Source organism: Carassius carassius, chromosome 47 (assembly GCF_963082965.1).
Source record: "Carassius carassius chromosome 47, fCarCar2.1, whole genome shotgun sequence".
NCBI lineage: Eukaryota > Metazoa > Chordata > Actinopteri > Cypriniformes > Cyprinidae > Carassius > Carassius carassius.
This window is the reverse complement of record NC_081801.1, coordinates 6660847-6681355: the sequence shown is the minus strand read 5'-3', so window position 1 is coordinate 6681355 and position 20509 is coordinate 6660847. Positions and strand designations below refer to the sequence as shown.

Sequence of the window (20509 nt, the reverse complement as noted above, 5' to 3'; positions counted from 1 at the left end):
AGTAATTTCACTCGTTGTTTTTTTTTTTTTTTTAATATTTTGGTGGGTCGTGAAATATATTACACTTGTCTAGGTGGGTCGTGGAATGGAAAAGTTTGGGAACCACTGTGCTAGAGAACGGTCTGCCCTCATTCATGCAAACACAACAACATGCTTTCATGTTCAAATGTCCTGTAACAAGAAGCTTCTAATCTGATGGACTGCTTGAGAAATGAGTTGTAAGTGAAGAGATTCTTTCCTGTGGAGACCTACACTAAATTGGAATACCCAGAAGGCCATGTGTTCTTAGAGTGCTGTACTGGAACTTCAGTTGATATCAGATGTGGCCCTTCTTTTTTTCCGTTCCTGTCAGGTGGTTCCTTCCTGTTTTTATGAAAGCGTATCCTTTCACATACTTTCAAACACATGACAATATTCACCAGCATCCAAGGATATTGTTTGCAGTAAAACTAGACCAAGATGCTTTGAATATGGCATTCAAATGTGATTACCTCCGATCATGTGTCACTTTTTCCATTTATTGGCCTTTTTATATAAGCAAATTATTCGTAATATCACCACCACCTTTTCATAAAGCTTTGATAAGCCTGCAGGCTCCGGCCTTTTAATTTTTAATGTTTATTTTGATACCATGTCCATGTGTTTGTGTGTTTCCACACTTGACTGTTTTTTCAACTCTTTCTCTTTATCAAGAATTCCCATTGATTTTTGACCACCTTTTGTGTTGTAGCCCGATTGAATTTCGGGATCAGCATTTTCACAGATAATAACTGTTACAATGAAAAACATGGTTATTATTTCTAAAATATATTTTATAAGAATAGAAAATGTGCATTTATTATTACGATTAATAATATATTCGTTTTTTTATAACATTTTATTAGTAGTATTGTATAAGACTAAAGCATGCTGACTATATTTTACATAAATTGCAGCCTTTTGGATTTAATAACCGCCCATGACCAAATCATGTTTTCCATTTGAACTTTCAAACCCACACATGATGTGCGGTTGACCGTGGACTTTCACTTGTTGTATTTCACACTCTAGTTCTACTCAACTGAAAATCTTGGATCAAGTTACAGCTCTGTGTTGTTTGTTGCTGTAAGAGGCTAGGTTTTTCTCTGTGTTTGTTGTTATCTTGCGTAATTGCTTTTGGGAACAATTCTCAACTAAAATATTAAAACTAACCAAACCGGTTTATAATATTTCGTGATGGTGATTAAATGTTTATATTTGACTTAACGTAACCTCTAAATGCAGCCTTTAATTTGCAGTGTACTCTGCAGTTGTAAAATAATGATTTCATTCCTGTGCTGTGGTTCTTCGTTAAATCTAACATTCCTGTATCTCTGTTCCAACTTAGCCCGCACCAGTGCTGTGATGGCAGAGTTTGGGAGGTTTTATGAGCAACAGTATGCCGTGGCTTTGTTCAACAGTGTGCGCTATGAGATCGAAGGAGGAGGGAATACCCAGACACAACTACTACACAGAAAGGTAAAACCCCCTATATTTCACCTTTGTCTGTCCTGTGATGTAGATCCCAGAGGGATGGGGAAAGATTGTCAAAGAATGGAAAAATAATGGGAAAGAATATTGGTCACACCAGGTTAAAAATGAGATCAGAAATAAAGCCTTTCTGCCGCAAGATGTCTTTTTGTTTTTTTTTTGTTTTGTTTTTTGGCTCTGCTCTACTGTTTCTCTCTACTTATCTCTCTACGCTCTACTTATCGTACTTGTAAAAAATAATGAGTTTTGTTGATGCAACTGCCAAAAGCAGTTAGAGCACATACAATTCATAGCAATCAATTCATATAATTAATATCAGTAACCAAAATTATTTTTGACAACGTGAGAAATTGAAGTGGCTGGAGCTGCTGTCCAGTGCATGGGAACTTAGCATCCATCAACTGAATGCACATCGCCCAGAGCATTCCCAGTTTAGAAGACTTTGATTTATAATGGAAATTATGTATTTAGTTTTGCCAGGCTAAGTTGTTGTTTTAAAAGCTTTAATTATAGATGTTCTCCCACCCTCCTGGCTTCTGAAATTATTTGCTTCTGGGTTGAGAAGTGGAAAAAATCTGTCAAACAGTTCCAGATCAGTCACCAACACGTTGTTATCGGCAGTGGTTTGATTGCATTAGGTTTGAAAGATGTCCTGAGTCCGACGGTTTTCTTGGTTATCGCAACAAATGCATAGAATGTTAAAAACTCATCAGCCTTTAATTGTGAACATTTTTACTTTCTTATTGGTCTCCAAACTCTCCTGGTCTCTCCAATTATCAATTGTCCTTGAAGTCATTTGATCTCTACTCAATCTAGACCAAGGCCAAGAAAAACGCGTGACTTGTGCACTCTCCTTTTTGAAGTCCCTTAGTAGTTATGAGCCAGGACAGCTGGACTTGAAAAATATCTGTCTGTATTTATTTGTATTTATTTTCAAAGATTAACAGTGTTCAAAGGCATGTGCACCCACCAGTAGTAAATTCAGCATCCATTAGCAGAAAACAGTGATTTTGACTGTAGACAAAACACAAGCTTGAATGTCTTCTATGTGCCAGTTGCATCACCCATTTCTTATTTTAGGCTGAATCGCTCAGATCTATGTTATATAAACATGTCTCAAGCTGACCTTTTGTTATTCTATACTTTTTCTTTTTTATTTATTTTTATTTTTGTTTAGTCTTGCTTTCATCTAGTAAAATGATTTTGATTTGCATCCATTTTAAAATGTTTGTTCCCACCACAGGAACCTCTGAAGAACAAGTCCATCTTCTCTGGAAGTCTGTTTCAGTATCTGGAAGAGAGCAAAAAATGGAGGAGCCGCTTTTTGTACGTGGGCGACTCTTACAACATCAGCTTGTTTGAGAGCAAAGCGGTAAGTGTAAACAACTGAGCATGTGTTGTTTTTATATATATACATATATATTACTGCACCTAACTGAAATCTAAAGTGTTCTGCTGATAGTGGACATGCTTGTCATTTCCTCAGCTGCAGATTGATTCTGAGCTGTGTGTTTCCTCAACAGGCACATGATCGAGGGCTCCACTCCAAAGGGGTCATTAACTGTGCCGGGTACAGAGCCCTGACCTCTATGGAGGAATACCTGGGACTTCTCAACAATAGCCTGGGTGGTGAGAAATTAATTAATACAATAAATAAATAAATGGATGCAAAAGTAGCATTGTCAGAAAATCCTACTGGAATCCTGAAAGATCCCAACTGAAATGTAGTACAATATTATTTTAATAAAGTCCAAGTATGAACACATTATATCCATTTGAAACAAACATAAAAAATGTTTAAACATTTAAAATGTAATAATATTTGATAATTTTTCAAATTTCAGTTATTTATATATATATATATATATATATATATATTTATGTTAAGGTTTTTTTATTTCATGATATCATTTTTCAATTTATTTTTATTTCATTTTATGTCTAGAATAGACAGGATAAATGTAGGATGATTTCTCTGAACACTGTATACAGTGGTTTATTCTGTATTCAGTCTAAACAGTGTAATTTGAAATTATTTGTAATCATGTTCTTGTTTTATTATGTTGTTCATAGATACAAAGGCCAAATCAGCCAGTGCCCCGTTTCTGAAGTGCCCCACACAGTTTCCCCTCATCTTGTGGCATCCATACGCCCGCCATCACTATTTCTGCGTCATGATGGAGAAAGAACAGAAGAAGTGGCATGCTGTCTTCCAGGACTGTGTGAGACACAGCAACAACGGTGAGTCATGGGCAAGCATTTGTACTGTTTTAAGATTGATGTGTACTTCATCTATATCACAATCGCAGGAAACAGTAGATCACATGTTCATTTGTTGATTTGTGTGCACACTGCCATGAGAAAGTTGCTGTAGTTTTTCGACGTAAAGCCTTTGGAGGAGTAGATTTTGCCTTGTATATTACTTTCCTGTGTTAAATAAAACTGAATTAATTCCAGAACATTTGATGCATTATCGTTTCTTTTAGATTTATGTCACAATGAGAGAGATTCGACCTGTGAGAAGTCTTTCCTCCCCATTACTCAAACATAGTCTTAAGAGCATTTCTAGCTAAATATGCTCAGAAATCTCTGCATGCATTTGTAAAAATTCATAGTATTAAATTACCTTCAACTCCACCCTCACAGATCACTTGTCTTCTGGCTTATTGACATATTTCAAATCATACAGCAGGGTGTGTGTTTGTGTCTTTGTGTGTGTGTGTGGGGTGGGGGGTGGTTTGTCACATCTTAAAGTTGAATGCTTTTGAAATTACTTTAAGGTGTGGAGGATGTTCCTTTTGTTATTTTAACTGATATCAAATATCCCATTCAAGAACCGTGAACTTTTAATGCTCCTTGCTTATGACATAATTTTTAATTCCTCATTAGAATGCATTGGTATTGTTTTCTAAGAATTTCTACATAGAAATCCAATTCCAAAATGGTTTAATCAAGTCAAATTTAATAGAAGGTACTATTTTAGATTGATTTCTGAAGTATCAAGTTATACTGAAGACTTGAGTAATGGATGCTAAAAATTCAGCTTTGCCATCAAAGGAATAACATATGTTTACATTACATTACAAAACAACAAAATATATTTAAAGTTTTACAGTGCTTTTGATAAAATAAATGCAGCCTTGGTGAGCATAAGAAACTTATTTGAATGGTGCAAATAAAAGAAATAAGATTATTAATAAACGGAGCTATTCCAAGAGGGGCCTCGCACCACCGGTGCTCGGGCCCTAAAGATAATTACTGCATTTGCGTATTAAGTTTAAATTAATGTTAAAAGAGTGTCTGAAGAATGTCATGCTATAGAAGTTGACAAACAACAGGAGGTATTGTATTTATTGGCTGATATAAGAATTGCGCAACTTGCAGAGCTGCATAGCTCTCAACATGTTGCCAGTCGTTGACTGCTAACTGAACATCCTCTGACCATGTCAACACCTTCCCATGATGCCTTGGAGCACTCTCATTTAGGCTTGTCAAGGCATGACAGCAAATTACTAGTTTTGTGGATCACAAATGATAATGACGTAAGGTTTCAATACCTAATACCATACAATTTATTAGGGCTGTGTATTGCCAAGAATCTAGTGATGTGATACTTATTACGATACACAGGTTGCAATACAATATTTTGCGATATACTGTAAGAAAGGCAATATATTGGGATATTTCTCATTTTAGGAATAGTATATATTGTAAGGAATGCTGTCATTAAGAACACTACCGTATGCAAACCTTTTATTTTTTAACCAGATCACACTGGGATCTGCTTTGCAATAATCAGTCCCTGTAACATTCTATGTTATAGAACCACTGTTTGTGAAGTATGAGTAAAGGGGGATGAATTAAAGTGCTTGCAGGATCCTTTAATAAAATAAAACAATATAAAAACAAAGGCATAATCTGAAAAACCAAGCCTTGTGCATTGTACTGAATAATATTCTGAATAGATTACAGTTGGTTTGATACCTTTGTATCAAATGGTGTTATTTAATGGATTTGTTATTGCATACATTAAAATTTGTAAAAGAATTATAAAACATAAAATGGTAATACAAAAAACGGAACTTTTGTGCAATAACAGGGATGTTTTTCTGAACATTTTAGTATTCGTTTTATATTATAATGTCACGTAGTTAAATTGTTTAATTTAAATGGTTAATTTCTTTAACTTTTTTTTCCTAGAAATTAAGCCTTGTGCAATGTAAAGGGCATATATGTATGACTATGTGATTTAGTTTGGGCTCAAAACATAAAAGCCACAAAGAGTTTAATGAAAAAAGAAAGAGTCTAATGAATGTCAAAATAACTTTACCGCCATCGGAAACCGCGATGCGAGCACTGCACCAACTGTTTCTGCACAAAACGCCCCCAAAATAAGAGAAAGCTGCACTTCCCCCCCACCCCCCCCCCCCCCCTCCCGCCTATGGCTGCGCCCCACGCGAGCCTCTTCACACGGGTCGCAGCAAGCAGTGGAATAGAGGCTGCTTCAGCGCAACAGTCCCGCAGTGCACGTTACGTTTCACCCTCCATTACTAGCAACGAACTACATTACCGCTAACATTAGTGGTGTGCTCTAATGCTAGTATTTCCTGTCACTCAGGATTTGTTCAGAGATGAAGACTGCCATCGGGCAGTCGGGAAATAAACTCAAAACTAAACAACTGCCATGAATCTTTTATGATTTTATTTTTTTAAATATCAATATTAAGTTTTTGAGAATTGATACAGTATCGGCAAACAAAATATTGCGATACAGGCGTGTATCAATATTTTCTTATACCCCTACAATTTATTCAGATGTATACCATTAAATACCTCTTGTATTCATACTGGGAAGTGATGAGAGGCAGCTAAATATGATTTAGAAATGTGTCTGATAAATAGTAAAGCTATATCACTCATGGCCTGACCTGAAGAGGCATATAATAATCATAAATTGCTTCTTCCAAACTATACAAGCAATTTGACTATGTGGCTTTTTTTTTTTTTTTTTTTTTGTGACATAAACTGGAGAAAATATGTTGGGTTGGGCTTGATTTTCTTTCAAATAACTTGAACTATAATTCATGCACAATAAGATGAGTAATGTGCTTTAGTTAGGGTAAAAGAAGTCCTGTTCCTCAGCCTGCGTTGCATATTGGTTTAAAATGAACAGGTAAAAAGGGACTTCATTCCAGGTCAATATGCACAGCAAACATTGTGAGATCTCTAGTTTGCCTCCAGACTTTTTAAGATTCTAAAGTTGAGCTATAGTGCCTGATTTGGTAACCGCCCAAAACAAAGTCACAAGTGCTAGAAGTTATATTGGGTAATATCATTTGCCTTTGAGGCAGCTGGGAAAGGCACTGCAGAATCCATGAGACCTGCCTGAAGCCGAGGGCAGAGAAGACATGAGGTAGTTGCTCCACATGCATGAGAACGCAGATCTGTGTTTTGGCTAGAGGGTAACCAGAGGGCAAAGAAAATAAACCACATGCAAAGCCTGTGGTATTGCAGCAGGTGATCAGAGTGCTTGGGTTTTATTGCATTGGAAAGTAATCAAGATGAATTATACACAAAGGCCTTTCATAGAGCTGAGATAAAGCAAACTGCAGATACATACTGTTAAGCTATTTGAATTTGAACTAAGGCTGTGTATGAACTCAATGCATGTTTTAATTGATCTCTTAGGCTTCTGGAATGGGACTTAACCAGTGGAGAGATTCAAACTTCGGAATGCAAATTTGGTAATCTAGTAATTGTATTCTAGTCATTGTTCTGACAGCCTGTGGTAATGGTTAGTCATTTGTTCCTCTTCAGGAACTCGAGCTGCGTCGAACGCTTTGGGGAAACACCTTTGGCAAGACCGACTCTGAATATCGTGTGCAATCTGTCCATTGGAAGGGCGTGACGTCACGGGCGGGGTGACATGGACCAGGAAGCTAAAAAGGCACGTGCCGGGCAGCTGGCTTCAGCTTCGCGTCTTTCCGCAAACGCTCTGTGTGTGCATGTCTAAAGTCTGTCTTTTGAGTCTTATTTACTGTTGTCTGTCTCTAAAGCAACAATATGCTGAAAAGCAAAGCTAAGACCAGACATTTGAGGGGCGATTCCGGATCGCGCTATAGATTGTGTGTTCCTCCCTGCCCTCGCTACATCACGTGCGGGGATACACACAGTCTATGCATGGTTTGCCTGGGTTTAAAGCATGCCGAGTCGGCTCTCAAGGGATTGTGAACGATTGCCAATGCGGACGCTTCGATCCCGGAGGGCTCTCTTCGAGGAGGGAGCCTTCACCAGCGTTCCCTGTGGTGCTGGCCCCGCTTCTGCCGAGGCAGAGTGGCAGCTGCACTCGTGGGGTTCGCAGGTGGATCTGGCAGAGGGTATGGAGACGGGACAGTCCTTATCTCCTTCATCTGCAGATCCGGCTCCCAAACCCTGGGTTCGGAAGCATGCTTGTCGGTTTCTTCCCCCCAGGGCGAGGGGTCAAGACTCGACTTCTCTTCTTCTGATGAGGTGGATGTGGAGACTATTAGTAGGGATTCGCCATCCCTATCGCCCCAGTATGAGGAGTTGTTGGAGGTGGTTACTCATGCAGTAGACAAATGTTGCCTGCCGAGAAACATTCTGAGCCACAGAAAAGCAAGTTAGACGAATGCTTTCTGCAGCCAAGGCAACCACCTCCATGCCAGAGCCTTCCCTTCTTTCCCGATCTCCATGGTGAAATCGTGAAATCGTGGAACCACCCCATTCTACCCACCTCTTTGGCCCCCCGACTCACAATATTACGGCAATGTGACGGGGCTCGAGCGGGTAGAATATATAGAATATATATATATATATATATATATATATATATATATATATATATATATATATATAGAGCGATGCCACGGGTTGAACAGACGCTTGCGAGCTATCTGTCTCTGGGTATGGCATCATCTCTAAAGGCTCCGACGTTGCCCACTAGGCCATTACACTATGGCAGTCCTCCAGGCATATCAGTCAGACCTGCTGGGAGATATTGACAAGGGAGAGGGGATCAAGTTCGATGATATTGAAGAGCTTAGACAGACCGCTGATCTCTCCCTCTGCGCCACTGAGACCGCTCGCGCTATTGGGCGGTCTATGGCAGCCTTAGTGGCCGCAGAGAGGCATTTGTGGCTGACCCTGTCTCAGATAAGAGAACGAGACAGGGTCTGCCTCCTGGATGCCCCTCTTCAGCCTTCTGGCCTGTTTGGCGACACAGTCAATACTGTAGTCGACAGGTTCCAGGAGGCATGCAAACAGGCGGCGGCTTTCCAGAATTTCTTCCCTCGTCACTCTCGTGGGTCATCTGGGCGGGAGATGCCCACGCCACATGCCAGCTCCTCATACCGTGAGGCTCAAAAACAGTCACTCGTGCTTCCCCACGTTGGGACCCAGGGTCAGGGACTTCCAAGACCAAATCAGATCTTCAGGCAATCATTGAAGCTAGGAAGTCCTCGACAAAGAAGACCTGATGCCAGAGGCTCAGGGACACAGAGGGCAGCCCTTACTGGGGTAGAGCATGGTCCACCTCAGTATACGGTGCCCGCCTCACCTCAGTGCCCTCCCACCGGAGCGGCCTCCAGCAAGCGCTACTCCGTTATTTCCGCCCGTGAGCGTAGCAGATCTGGGACGCTTGCCACTCCTTCAGGGGCCTCTTACACCAGAATGTGCAGTATCATCAGCTCCTCGGTTCTCGAATCGGACGCGTCCGAGAGAAACGGTTCTCGGTTCAGTGTACTGGTGATCCGAAAACCGATGCAACCGGTTCTTGACTCGAGAACGAGAAACGCTCTGGCAATGGGCGTGTACGTTCATTATCTGGCTCTGCTGCACAAATTTTCCCCGGCCTTTATTTGTCCGTGTTGACCACGCTCCCGGGCACTATAAGAGGCCCGGTGTTTATTTGACTACCGGTTTTTATTTGAGGAATTACGGTAATCACTATAAAGGTAATAGTTGTTACTATAGTAGTTAAAGGGGTCCTTTTATGCCTTTTTCACTTTTTGAATTTTAGTCATTGTGTAGAGAGTATGTTTGGGTATAAAAAAGATCTACAAAGTTACTAATCTCAAAATCTATTCCAAAGGGAGATATTTCATAAAAAAAAAAGAAAAAAAAAGAAAAGGAAAAAAAAATCCCTTTTCAAGAACTACAACAAATGGCTCGTTTGGACTACAGGGTTGTTTTCCAGGTTTTGTGAGATCACAAAGTGGCCCATAATAATTTAATTAATTCCCACCTACGGAAATTTAAATGGTTGGGCGGTGGGGAGGGGTGAGGTCGTGGTTAGAATGCTTGGTTGATTTCATCAGACAAGACAACGGCGAAGAAGTGCTTCATGTTTTGTAATACATAAATCTTTTGAATTTCTTAATTTTTGAAATAAACAAAACATATTACTAGGGGTGGCCGATATCTCTATTTAAAATATATAGCCAGTCAAAATAAAAGTATTTGCCAGAAATCTATTACTAGCCTATTGTTCAGCAGAATGTACATGGCCTACTACTAATACTACTACTACTACAATTAAAATGAAGTTCACTTGTTATTCTATATACTAAAACTAAACCGGCAAAAAAAAATTGTATGTTCTCAGTAATATTTATATATATGCATTTAGCAGATGCTTTTATCCAAAGCGACTTGCAGTACATTCAGGCTAACAATTTTTACCTAACATGTGCTCCCTGGGAATCGAACCTACAACCTTGCACTGCTAACGCAATGCTCTACCAATTGAGCTACAGGAACACTAATAATTAATAAGTCAGTTCGTGGTAGGATTGATATTTGCTTGCTCTAGAAATGGCTTTTCTCCAGATGTGGAAAGAAGTGTCATTTTAAAAAGCTTAATTTGTTTTCCCATTGTTCTCATTACTGATTCAGAGATGAGATGTTTTTTCTTTAAACTTGTGTAGTTCTTAAGCTTTTAGCCCAAATGGGAAATGCTCCAGTGAACAGAACAATAATGGTAAGAGTGCACCCATGCGGTGACAAAGGAACACTGGGAACCAGCCATCCCAAGAGTCTTGGCTAACCACCGTGCAGCCCCATGCCAGAGGCGGCCCACACTAAACTCTACCATATGTACTATTTTTGCTCAAGACTCTCACATTGAGTTTCTCAGGCCTGCCAGAGAAAAAGAGTGCTGCTCTTTATTTTTCTTTTTTTTTCTTTCACCTGGCACTAAACACCCACACACAATGAGCCACAATCAAATTAACTTTTGATGTTAGCAGTCTCTAGTTTGCTAGGACTGCTGGTGGTAATACTGGTGGACGTGTTCGAGGACAAGGGGGTTTAATACTGATTTGAGGTTATTGTTATATTGAGCACAGAACTCTAGGGACTTTTTCCAAGCAGACTGCTGACAAACATATTTGGTGTTTTCTCATGGGGCTCATGCCAAGAAAAGCTAGTTATTTTCTATTTTCCTCCATTCTGTGTGTGTGTGTGTCTTTCTCTCTCTCTTGGAAATGGACGTTGAGTGGATTTCCTGTTCCTAACAGACTACTACACTCCATCATTCTATCTCTGCTGATTTCCTGTCTTTGTGTCGGCCAATCTGAAACTTACTGCAGCACGCAGATATACACACTCCCCATCAGCAGCTCCGGTTTTGTGAGTGTTTGTGCAGCTTGCCATTGCTCATGTCCATCATCATCTACATGGCAAATTTGAATACTTTCATCACCTCTAATATGCAGCTTTTACACAAACAGTCCTACATCGAGCACATTATCCATATTCACTGCAGTGCCATGTAATTATATCTCCATTTAAGTGTTTTTCCAAAAAGTTAGGTCTTGTGGATTCTCTGTTTGAGTGGTGGTAGCTGTAGTTTCCATCCACAGACTCTTATTGAATGTTAAGATCTCCAATTGAAGATGAGGTCTTTTTAGTACAGGTCTTTTTGAGCACAATTTTTTTTTTTTTTTTAAATCTATTAATTTTCCTTCCTGAAAAAAACAGGCTGTGCCAGCTTTACATGATTTAAAGCTGGTCCAAGTTGGTCTACAAGTCGTCACCAGCTTGGACCAGCAAGTAAAAAATCAAAAGCTGGTTAGGATTGTTCAGACTTCCCCTTAATTGTCTTGAATTCAAAACCTTTTGAGGCCAACCAAGACAAACTGTCAAATTTAATTAAACAAAATTAATATTGTTAGTGCAAATTTTAGATGGTTTAGATTCTATTTAATGTTTTTACATTAACAATAATAATAAATCCAAGTATAAATCTCAAGTTAGTGTTTTTAAACCTTTTACATTTATTCCAAAGTAATAACTCAAGGCAGTAACAATTTAAACAATACATCTATAAAACTTCATCTATTCTTTTTAATAGCTAAATATTTTGTAATATTTTTTTTTATCATCCGTCATCCAAGCTCTGTTAATATTGATCATGATTGAAATATTGATTTTTATTTTTTATTTTTTATTTTTTTTTATTTCACCAATTAAACCAAGCTGAAGCTACTCACTAAAAACTCCCACAGATCATGTTTTCAGGACATATGAAGTCATAACCAATCATACAGTATATCCAATCCAATTCCTATCGTGATGGAGGCATTGCCTGAATTTCCCACATTCATTCTCAATCACCCCCCACCAAACTCAGCGCACACTTGAGGAGGTCTGCTGGGCTCAGGGGAGGCAAGAGAGAAACAGACTCCCTCTGTAACTGTATCTGCTGTTGTCGTTGTTGGACCGTGTTTCTTTAGGAAAAACAAGTAATGTGTATACAGGTGCTGGTCATATAATTAGAATATCATCAAAAAGTTTATTTCACTAATTCCATTCAAAAAGTGAAACTTGTATATTATATTCATTCATTACACACAGACTGATATATTTCATATGTTTCTTTTAATTTTGATGATTATAACTGACAACTAAGGAAAATCTCAAATTCAGTATCTCAGAAAATGTGAATATTGTGAAAAGGTTAAATATTGAAGACACCTGGTGCCACACTCTAATCAGCTTTTAACTCAGAACACCTGCAAAGGCCTTTAAATGGTCTCTCAGTCTAGTTCTGTAGGGTACAGTAGTCCTAAAGACGATCATTGACACCTTGCACAAGGAGGGATAGATACAAAAGGTCATTGCAAAAGAGGCTGGCTGTTCACAGAGCTCTGTGTCCAAGCACATTAACAGAGAGGCGAAGGGAAGGAAAAGATGTGGTAGAAAAAAAGTGTACATGCAATAGGGATAACCGCACCCTGGAGAGGATTGTGAAACAAAACCCATTCAAAAATGTGGGGGAGATTCACGAAAAGTGGACCGCACCTGGAGTCAGTGCTTCAAGAACCCCTATGCACAGATGTACGCAAGACATTGGTTTCAGCTGTTGCATTCCTTGTCAAGACACTCTTGAACAACAGACCACGTCAGAAGCGTCTCGCTTCAAAAAGGACTGAACTGCTGCTGAGTGGTCTAAAGTTATTTCCTTTTGGAAAACAGGGTCTGGAGGAAGAGAGGAGTGGCACACAATCCACGTTGCTTGGTCCAGTGTAAAGTTTCCACAGTAATGGTTTGGGGCACCATGTCATCTGCTGGTGTTGGTCCACTGTGTTTTTTGAAGTCCAAGGTCAACACGGCCATATACCAGGAAATTTTAGAGCACTTCATGCTTCCTGCTGCTGACCAACTTTATGGAAATGCAGATTTCATTTTCCAACAGGACTTGGCACCTGACACAGTGCCAAAGCTACCAGTACCTGGTTTAAGGACCATAGTATCCCTGTTCTTAATTGGCCAGCAAATTTGCCTGACTTTAACCCCATAGAAAATCTATGGGGTATTGTGAACAGAAAGATGCGATATGCCAGACCCAAGAATGCAGAAGAGCTGAAGGCCACTATCAGAGCAACCTGGGCTCTCATAACACCTGAGCAGTGCCACAGACTGATCGACTCCATGCCACGCTGCATTGCTGCAGTAATTCAGGCAAAAGGATCCCCAACTAAGTATTGAGTGCTGTACATGCTCATACTTTTCATGTTCATACTTTTCAGTTGGCCAAGATTTCTAAAAATCCTTTCTTTTGTATTGGTCTTAAGTAATATAATAATTCTCTGAGATACTGAATTTGGGATTTTCCTTAGTTGTCAGTTATAATCAAAATTAAAAGAAATTAAACATTTGAAAAATATCGGTCTGTGTGTAATGAATGAATATAATATACAAGTTTAACTTTTTGAATGGAATTAGTGAAATCAAATTTTGATGATATTCGTACAACCCGAATTCCGGAAAAGTTGGGACGTTTTTTAAATTTTAATAAAATGAAAACTAAAGGAATTTCAAATCACATGAGCCAATATTTTATTCACAATATAACATAGATAACGTAGCAAATGTTTAAACTGAGAAATTTTACACTTTTATCCACTTAATTAGCTCATTTGAAATTTAATGCCTGCTACAGGTCTCAAAAAAGTTGGCACGGGGGCAACAAATGGCTAAAAAAGCAAGCAGTTTTGAAAAGATTCAGCTGGGAGAACATCTAGTGATTAATTAAGTTAATTGATATCAGGTCTGTAACATGATTAGCTATAAAAGCTTTTGTCTTAGAGAAGCAGAGTCTCTCAGAAGTAAAGATGGGCAGAGGCTCTCCAATCTGTGAAAGACTGCGTAAAAAAGTTGTGGAAAACTTTAAAAACAATGTTCCTCAACGTCAAATTGCAAAGGCTTTGCAAATCTCATCATCTACAGTGCATAACATCATCAAAAGATTCAGAGAAACTGGAGAAATCTCTGTGCGTAAGGGACAAGGCCGGAGACCTTTATTGGATGCCCGTGGTCTTCGGGCTCTCAGACGACACTGCATCACTCATCGGCATGATTGTGTCAATGACATTACTAAATGGGCCCAGGAATACTTTCAGAAACCACTGTCGGTAAACACAATCCGCCGTGCCATCAGCAGATGCCAACTAAAGCTCTATCATGCAAAAAGGAAGCCATATGTGAACATGGTCCAGAAGCGCCGTCGTGTCCTGTGGGCCAAGGCTCATTTAAAATGGGCTATTTCAAAGTGGAATAGTGTTTTATGGTCAGACGAGTCCAAATTTGACATTCTTGTTGGAAATCACGGACGCCGTGTCCTCCGGGCTAAAGAGGAGGGAGACCTTCCAGCATGTTATCAGCGTTCAGTTCAAAAGCCAGCATCTCTGATGGTATGGGGGTGCATAAGTGCATACGGTATGGGCAGCTTGCATGTTTTGGAAGGCTCTGTGAATGCTGAAAGGTATATAAAGGTTTTAGAGCAACATATGCTTCCCTCCAAACAACGTCTATTTCAGGGAAGGCCTTGTTTATTTCAGCAGGACAATGCAAAACCACATACTGCAGCTATAACAACAGCATGGCTTCGTCGTAGAAGAGTCCGGGTGCTAACCTGGCCTGCCTGCAGTCCAGATCTTTCACCTATAGAGAACATTTGGCGCATCATTAAACGAAAAATACGTCAAAGACGACCACGAACTCTTCAGCAGCTGGAAATCTATATAAGGCAAGAATGGGACCAAATTCCAACCGCAAAACACCAGCAACTCATAGCCTCAATGCCCAGACGTTTTCAAACTGTTTTGAAAAGAAAAGGAGATGCTACACCATGGTAAACATGCTCCGTCCCAACTATTTTGAGACCTGTAGCAGAAATCAAAATTGAAATGAGCTCATTTTGTGCATAAAATTGTAAACTTTCTCAGTTTAAACATTTGCTATGTTATCTATGTTCTATTGTGAATAAAATATTGGCTCATGTGATTTGAAAGTCTTTTAGTTTTCATTTTATTAAAATTTAAAAAACGTCCCAACTTTTCCGGAATTCGGGTTGTATATGACCAGCACCTGTATACTACTTAATGTTATATTTTGTAATATTTGTGGTGTTTGATTTTTGTACTACAAATGTTTTTGTCACACACTATTTTGAGGAGGCACTGCCTCCCTTGCCTCCTTGGAGAAAAAAAATCTCTGGTGGAAGGCCTTGAATAGTTGAGCAATAGCAAATGAGTAGCAGTGTGATATCGCTCTTTATCATCATGGCTGTGATTTGGCCATAGGCATAAAGCACAGACCAAGTGCCATAGGTTATCATATGACACGTTTCTATAACTGTCATGTTTCTTTTCCTCTCTAGGACTGTTAGAAGAGTGCAAGGTAGCTACACCAGCTTTCACAGATGCCCTGCGACTCTACAGGCAGGCCAATGGTCACTATGGCACCTGGGACATGATGTGTGGAAACCAAGCACAGGTTGGTGAAGTTAATTCCTATTCATTTGGTACATCTGACAAATGTCAGAATTATAATATAAAAAAAGGATTATTATATATATTCTTATGTGTGTGTGTGTTTGTGTGTGTAATATATGTATATATGTGTGTGTGTGTGTGTAATGTTCCATTGTTGCATTTCGTCCTACCACTTCTACAGTATATTTAGTCATTGCACAGTCAGAAATTTTCACATGCGTTTTTTGCGTATTTGTGATCCGAAAAATTTGTCACGCACAGAGACTTTGCACACTGAGTTCGATGCGTATTAATCAGAATCAGAAAGAGCTTTATTGCCAAGTATGCTTGTGCATACAAGGAATTTGTTATAGTGACATAAGCTTCCAGTACACAGAGACAACTACACACAGACAAAAAAATAAATAAATTGGCAAATAAATAAGTGTATAAACAATTGTGCTATAAATGATAATGGCATAGGATTGATTAAGATGCAGGGATGTACTAGGATGGAGGGGTAACAAATAAATATATGGATATTGCACATTTTTTGCATAAGCATAAGTGGGGAGCATTTAACTGTTCATGAGGTAGATTGCCTGGGGGAAGAAACTGTTCTTGTGCCTTGCTGTTCTGGTATTTGCGGCTCTGAGGCGCCGGCCAGATGGCAAAAGTTCAAAGATGGAGTGACTTGGATGTGAGGGATCCAGAGTGATTTTCTGAGTCCTTTTCCTCACTCTGGATGTATAGAGTTCTTGAAGGGTGGGCAGGGGAGCACCAATAATCCTTTCAGCAGTCCGAACAGTTCTCTGTAGTCTTCTGATGTCTGATTTTGTTGCTGGACCAAACCAGACAGTTATTGAAGTGCACAGGACAGACTCAATGACGGCTGAGTAGAACAGCTGGCGAAGGAAGTACAACCTCTGCAGGGCCTTTTTCACAATGGAGTCATTGTGAATGTCCCACTTCAGGTCCTGAGAGATAGTGGTACCCAGGAATCTGAATGACTCCACTGCAGTCACAGTGCTGTTTATGACGGTGAGTGGGGGGAGTGCAGGGGGGTTTCTCCTGAAATCCACGATCATGGATGCGTTAATGAATGCGTTACGAAAAAAACGCAAAACAATACAAAATTTTGTCTTCAAGTAGTGAGGATAATTTTTTGTCCTCTCTCTTCTTAATAAGAGAAATATTGTGTCCATCCACTCCTGCGAAAGGAGAGTTCCACCTCCTTATCAAGGAGCTGCGGGATTATCCAGACCGATTAAAAAAAAAGTTTACTTTAGAATGTCACAGTTTACAGGAACTTGGTGTGCTATAATTATAATTAATTTTGATACAATAATAGTTGTATATAGGTAGGTATCTGAGCACTGGTGATTCATTCACCACCATTGCCAGCAGTTTAACGGTGGCTCTGAGTTGTCAAAACGTCTCTCAAAATGCGTTTTTATGCAGTCTATGGTTTTTACGGATGTGAAAAACGCAGAAAACCGAACCTTTTCCGATTATTTTTTTATTTTATTTTTTTACGTACGAAAGTAACTGAGGCAGTGTGCAAGCGTGATTGACATAACGTGAGGTCGAATTTATTTTTTGACGTGCGAAAGGTTCGCATGTGAATTTCAGACTCCGTGTGCAAAGGCCTTTAAGGTGCTTCTGTTGCCATCTAATGGGCCTCAGACAATGTGGGAATAAGAATGTAGTCTAAACCACAGCTTCCCTTAAAAACAAAGCGACGGAGAGGAGGAAAGAACAGTATATACATAATTTATCCCTGTGCACTTTTGTTTTCCTTGAACATTCGTTTTGAGTTTCCTCTACATCAGTGGTTTTCAAACTGGTACTGCGAGCACCCCCAGCACTGCACATTTTCTGTGTCTCCCTCATCTATCAGACCTGTTTCAACTCATCAGCTGATTAGTTGAAATTGCAAGACCTGAAATGGGTGTGTCAGATATAGGGAGACATACAAAATGTGAAGTGCTAGGGGTGCTTGCAGGACTGGTTTGAAAACCACTGCTCTACATGTCCTCAATCCAGGCTTTATTGTGTGTCCCAGACAGGTGGGAGGGCACCCAAACTTTGGCTCATGTGTGGCTAACACTCTTAGAGTAACAGTATTAATTTCACTGAGAACTTCAGCAGTGGAAAATTTGAGAGAATTTAGGTAAAAAATAAATTAAAAAAAACCTTTTAAGGTGGTCTTCCAGCCTGACCAAGATGGTTTACACGGTTTAACTTGACCCACCAGCTTGTATCTGGCCCTGGTAATTTGGCAATTGGCTATCTAGACCAATTAATGACCATAAATGATCATCTTAACCGTAAAGGGCCAACCCAGGTACCACTCCAAAATTTAATATGGTAATATCTTATTTTCTTTGTTTAATTTTATTAAAAAAATAGATTTTATTTTAGACTCTAAATCAAAGATGCGATGAGACTGGTGCTTCATCTCGTCTGGTATACCTTCCAGCCACTGCTATCTCTCATATATGAGCTCTCATGTCACATGAGCAAAGAGGACCCAAAACGTGCTGACAGTCAAGACCGAGAAGTATAGGGCTGCACGATATTGGGAAAAAATGACATTGCGATATTTTATTTTTCTGCGATTATATATTGCGATTATGAAATCTAATCGCGCTCTCTCTCTCTCTCTCTCTCACGCTCTGTCCCTCTCTCACGCTCTGTCCCTCTCTCACGCTCTGTCCCTCTCTCGCGCTCTCTCTCTCTCGCGCTCTGTCCCTCTCTCGCGCTCTCTCTCTCTCTCTCTCTCTCTCTCTCTCTCTCTCTCGTGCTCCCTCTCTCTCTCTCACTGCCCTGTCAAAACTTTTACTGTATGATGGTTACGCTGTGCAATTAATCCGCGAATCACATTTGTCAAGGGCCGGGGAGCAGCTGGCCCGTACAGTTAATGAATAACGGATCAACTACGACAGCCTACATCGCACATCCTGGGATGTGACTATCGCGATGTACGAATCCACGATATCGATGCTTAAACGACACATCGTACCGAGAAGGTTACTTTGGAATAAACATGAATGAACATCCGATGACATGTTGAAAGGCAGACTACAACTTACTTAATGTATAGTGTCTCATGTAATCACTCAATAACTCTTTCAACCACAGAAAGACAGTAGCTTGAAAACATTGTCCCATGACCTCAGAAAATCCATTCAGTGTCCATGAACTAACAAGAAAAATGTACACTAGAAAGGAGATTTTTGAAAAAATTACATTGTTTTTACTCTAGTTTTTTTATACTAGTTCATTTTTATTAATTATAAAAAAAAAAGCTACTGGTTACTTTTAACCTTGACAATAGAGATCTCTGTATAATTTAGTTTAGATGTACTTAATCACAAGCTTTTTAATTATTCCTGAATAATTCTCACTCCTGGCTGAACTCAAAAGTTGGCAGCCAGCCTTGTTTGAAGTAAGCTGAAATTTTAGGTTTCTTGAACAACATTTACAAATTTCCCTGTACAAGTTAATGTTAGATGTTTTGCTTCAACCGCTGGTTAGTCAGATGATAGAAATTAGAGAAATAAGTTCTAATAGACTAACATTACGGTAGTAATGTGTATTTAATGTGGGGTAATGTGAATTTATTTTTTTTTTATGCTAGGTTGGAATAATACACTGACGGACCGCCTGTATTAGCTTTGGCCACCCCATGTATAAAACTCTAGTTCCACCACTACATCTTAGAAAAGCTAGAAAACATGCCAAACCAACTTCCATCAGGTGTTACTTTAAGCTGTTTTTAGAAGGTATAGTCGGGTGGAAGAGTATCAAGATTGGCTGTCATTTAAGCTCTTAAATAGACCATATTGTTGCTTATTATTTTTCTCTTATTTACAATGTTAGTCATGTCTTCATGCACCAAAAAAAAAAAAAAAAATCTATTTACTTTTTGGTTGATATTTTCCATTTTATGAGCCTTAGAAACTCTGTGACTCTTAAAAGGATAGTTAACCCAAAAATGGTTACATTCATTACGACATCTAGGTGAATAATTAAGACTTCTATATGTAAATTACCCATACTGGCTGGCTAACCTCCATGAGCTTCATACTGTCATTCATCAAGTGGACCAAGTTTTTGAATAATTGTTCATATCTTAAATGTGCTATTATTTGTGACATCATAAGAATTCATCTTTCTAAATGATCCATTTCTTCCTCCCAAACTAATTTAAACACATAACCACATCAAATACAATATTTTACATCTTTACCTCTGACCTGAAGCCCATTTCTAAAAGACTAGCTATTTTAAAGCTTTATCATGATAAATCAGACTGATCACTCTGTATTTAAGCTCTCTACTGTGCTAGAGCAGCACAAACCCTCAATAATGTCTAAACCGCAGAGCAGAGAGACAGCTGAGAATGTGTCATTAGAGGGGTGAGTTATGCTCAGGTCTTTGTGGTTTATCCTGCCGTCTCATTTTAGTCATAATGTGCTAGAAATAACCTTTAGTTTCTAATAGATTTAGGAATTTATATCTCGCTCGCTTTCCTGTGTACACACACAGATTTGAATAAAATGCAAACAGGCAATCATTAAAATTATTGGGTGCTGGTTGACCTTACACCCCACGCTCGCACGCGCGCACACGTGCACACACACACACACACACACACACACACACACACACACACACACATACACATTTTCCCCCTAGTTCTTCTGTTCACTTCAGAA

At 39.3% G+C, this 20509-nt stretch overlaps 1 protein-coding gene across 1 annotated transcript in view; it reads left to right on the top strand.

Moving 5' to 3' along the window:
- LOC132130292 (protein Niban 2-like) overlaps positions 1-20509 on the top strand; it is a 31830-nt gene that overhangs the window by 5677 nt on the left and 5644 nt on the right. Inside the window, exons 2-6 of the mRNA XM_059541982.1 lie at positions 1367-1497; positions 2753-2881; positions 3033-3138; positions 3583-3750; positions 15692-15807. Coding sequence (XP_059397965.1) covers positions 1367-1497; positions 2753-2881; positions 3033-3138; positions 3583-3750; positions 15692-15807 — 650 coding nt within the window. The remainder of the gene's footprint in view (positions 1-1366; positions 1498-2752; positions 2882-3032; positions 3139-3582; positions 3751-15691; positions 15808-20509) is intronic.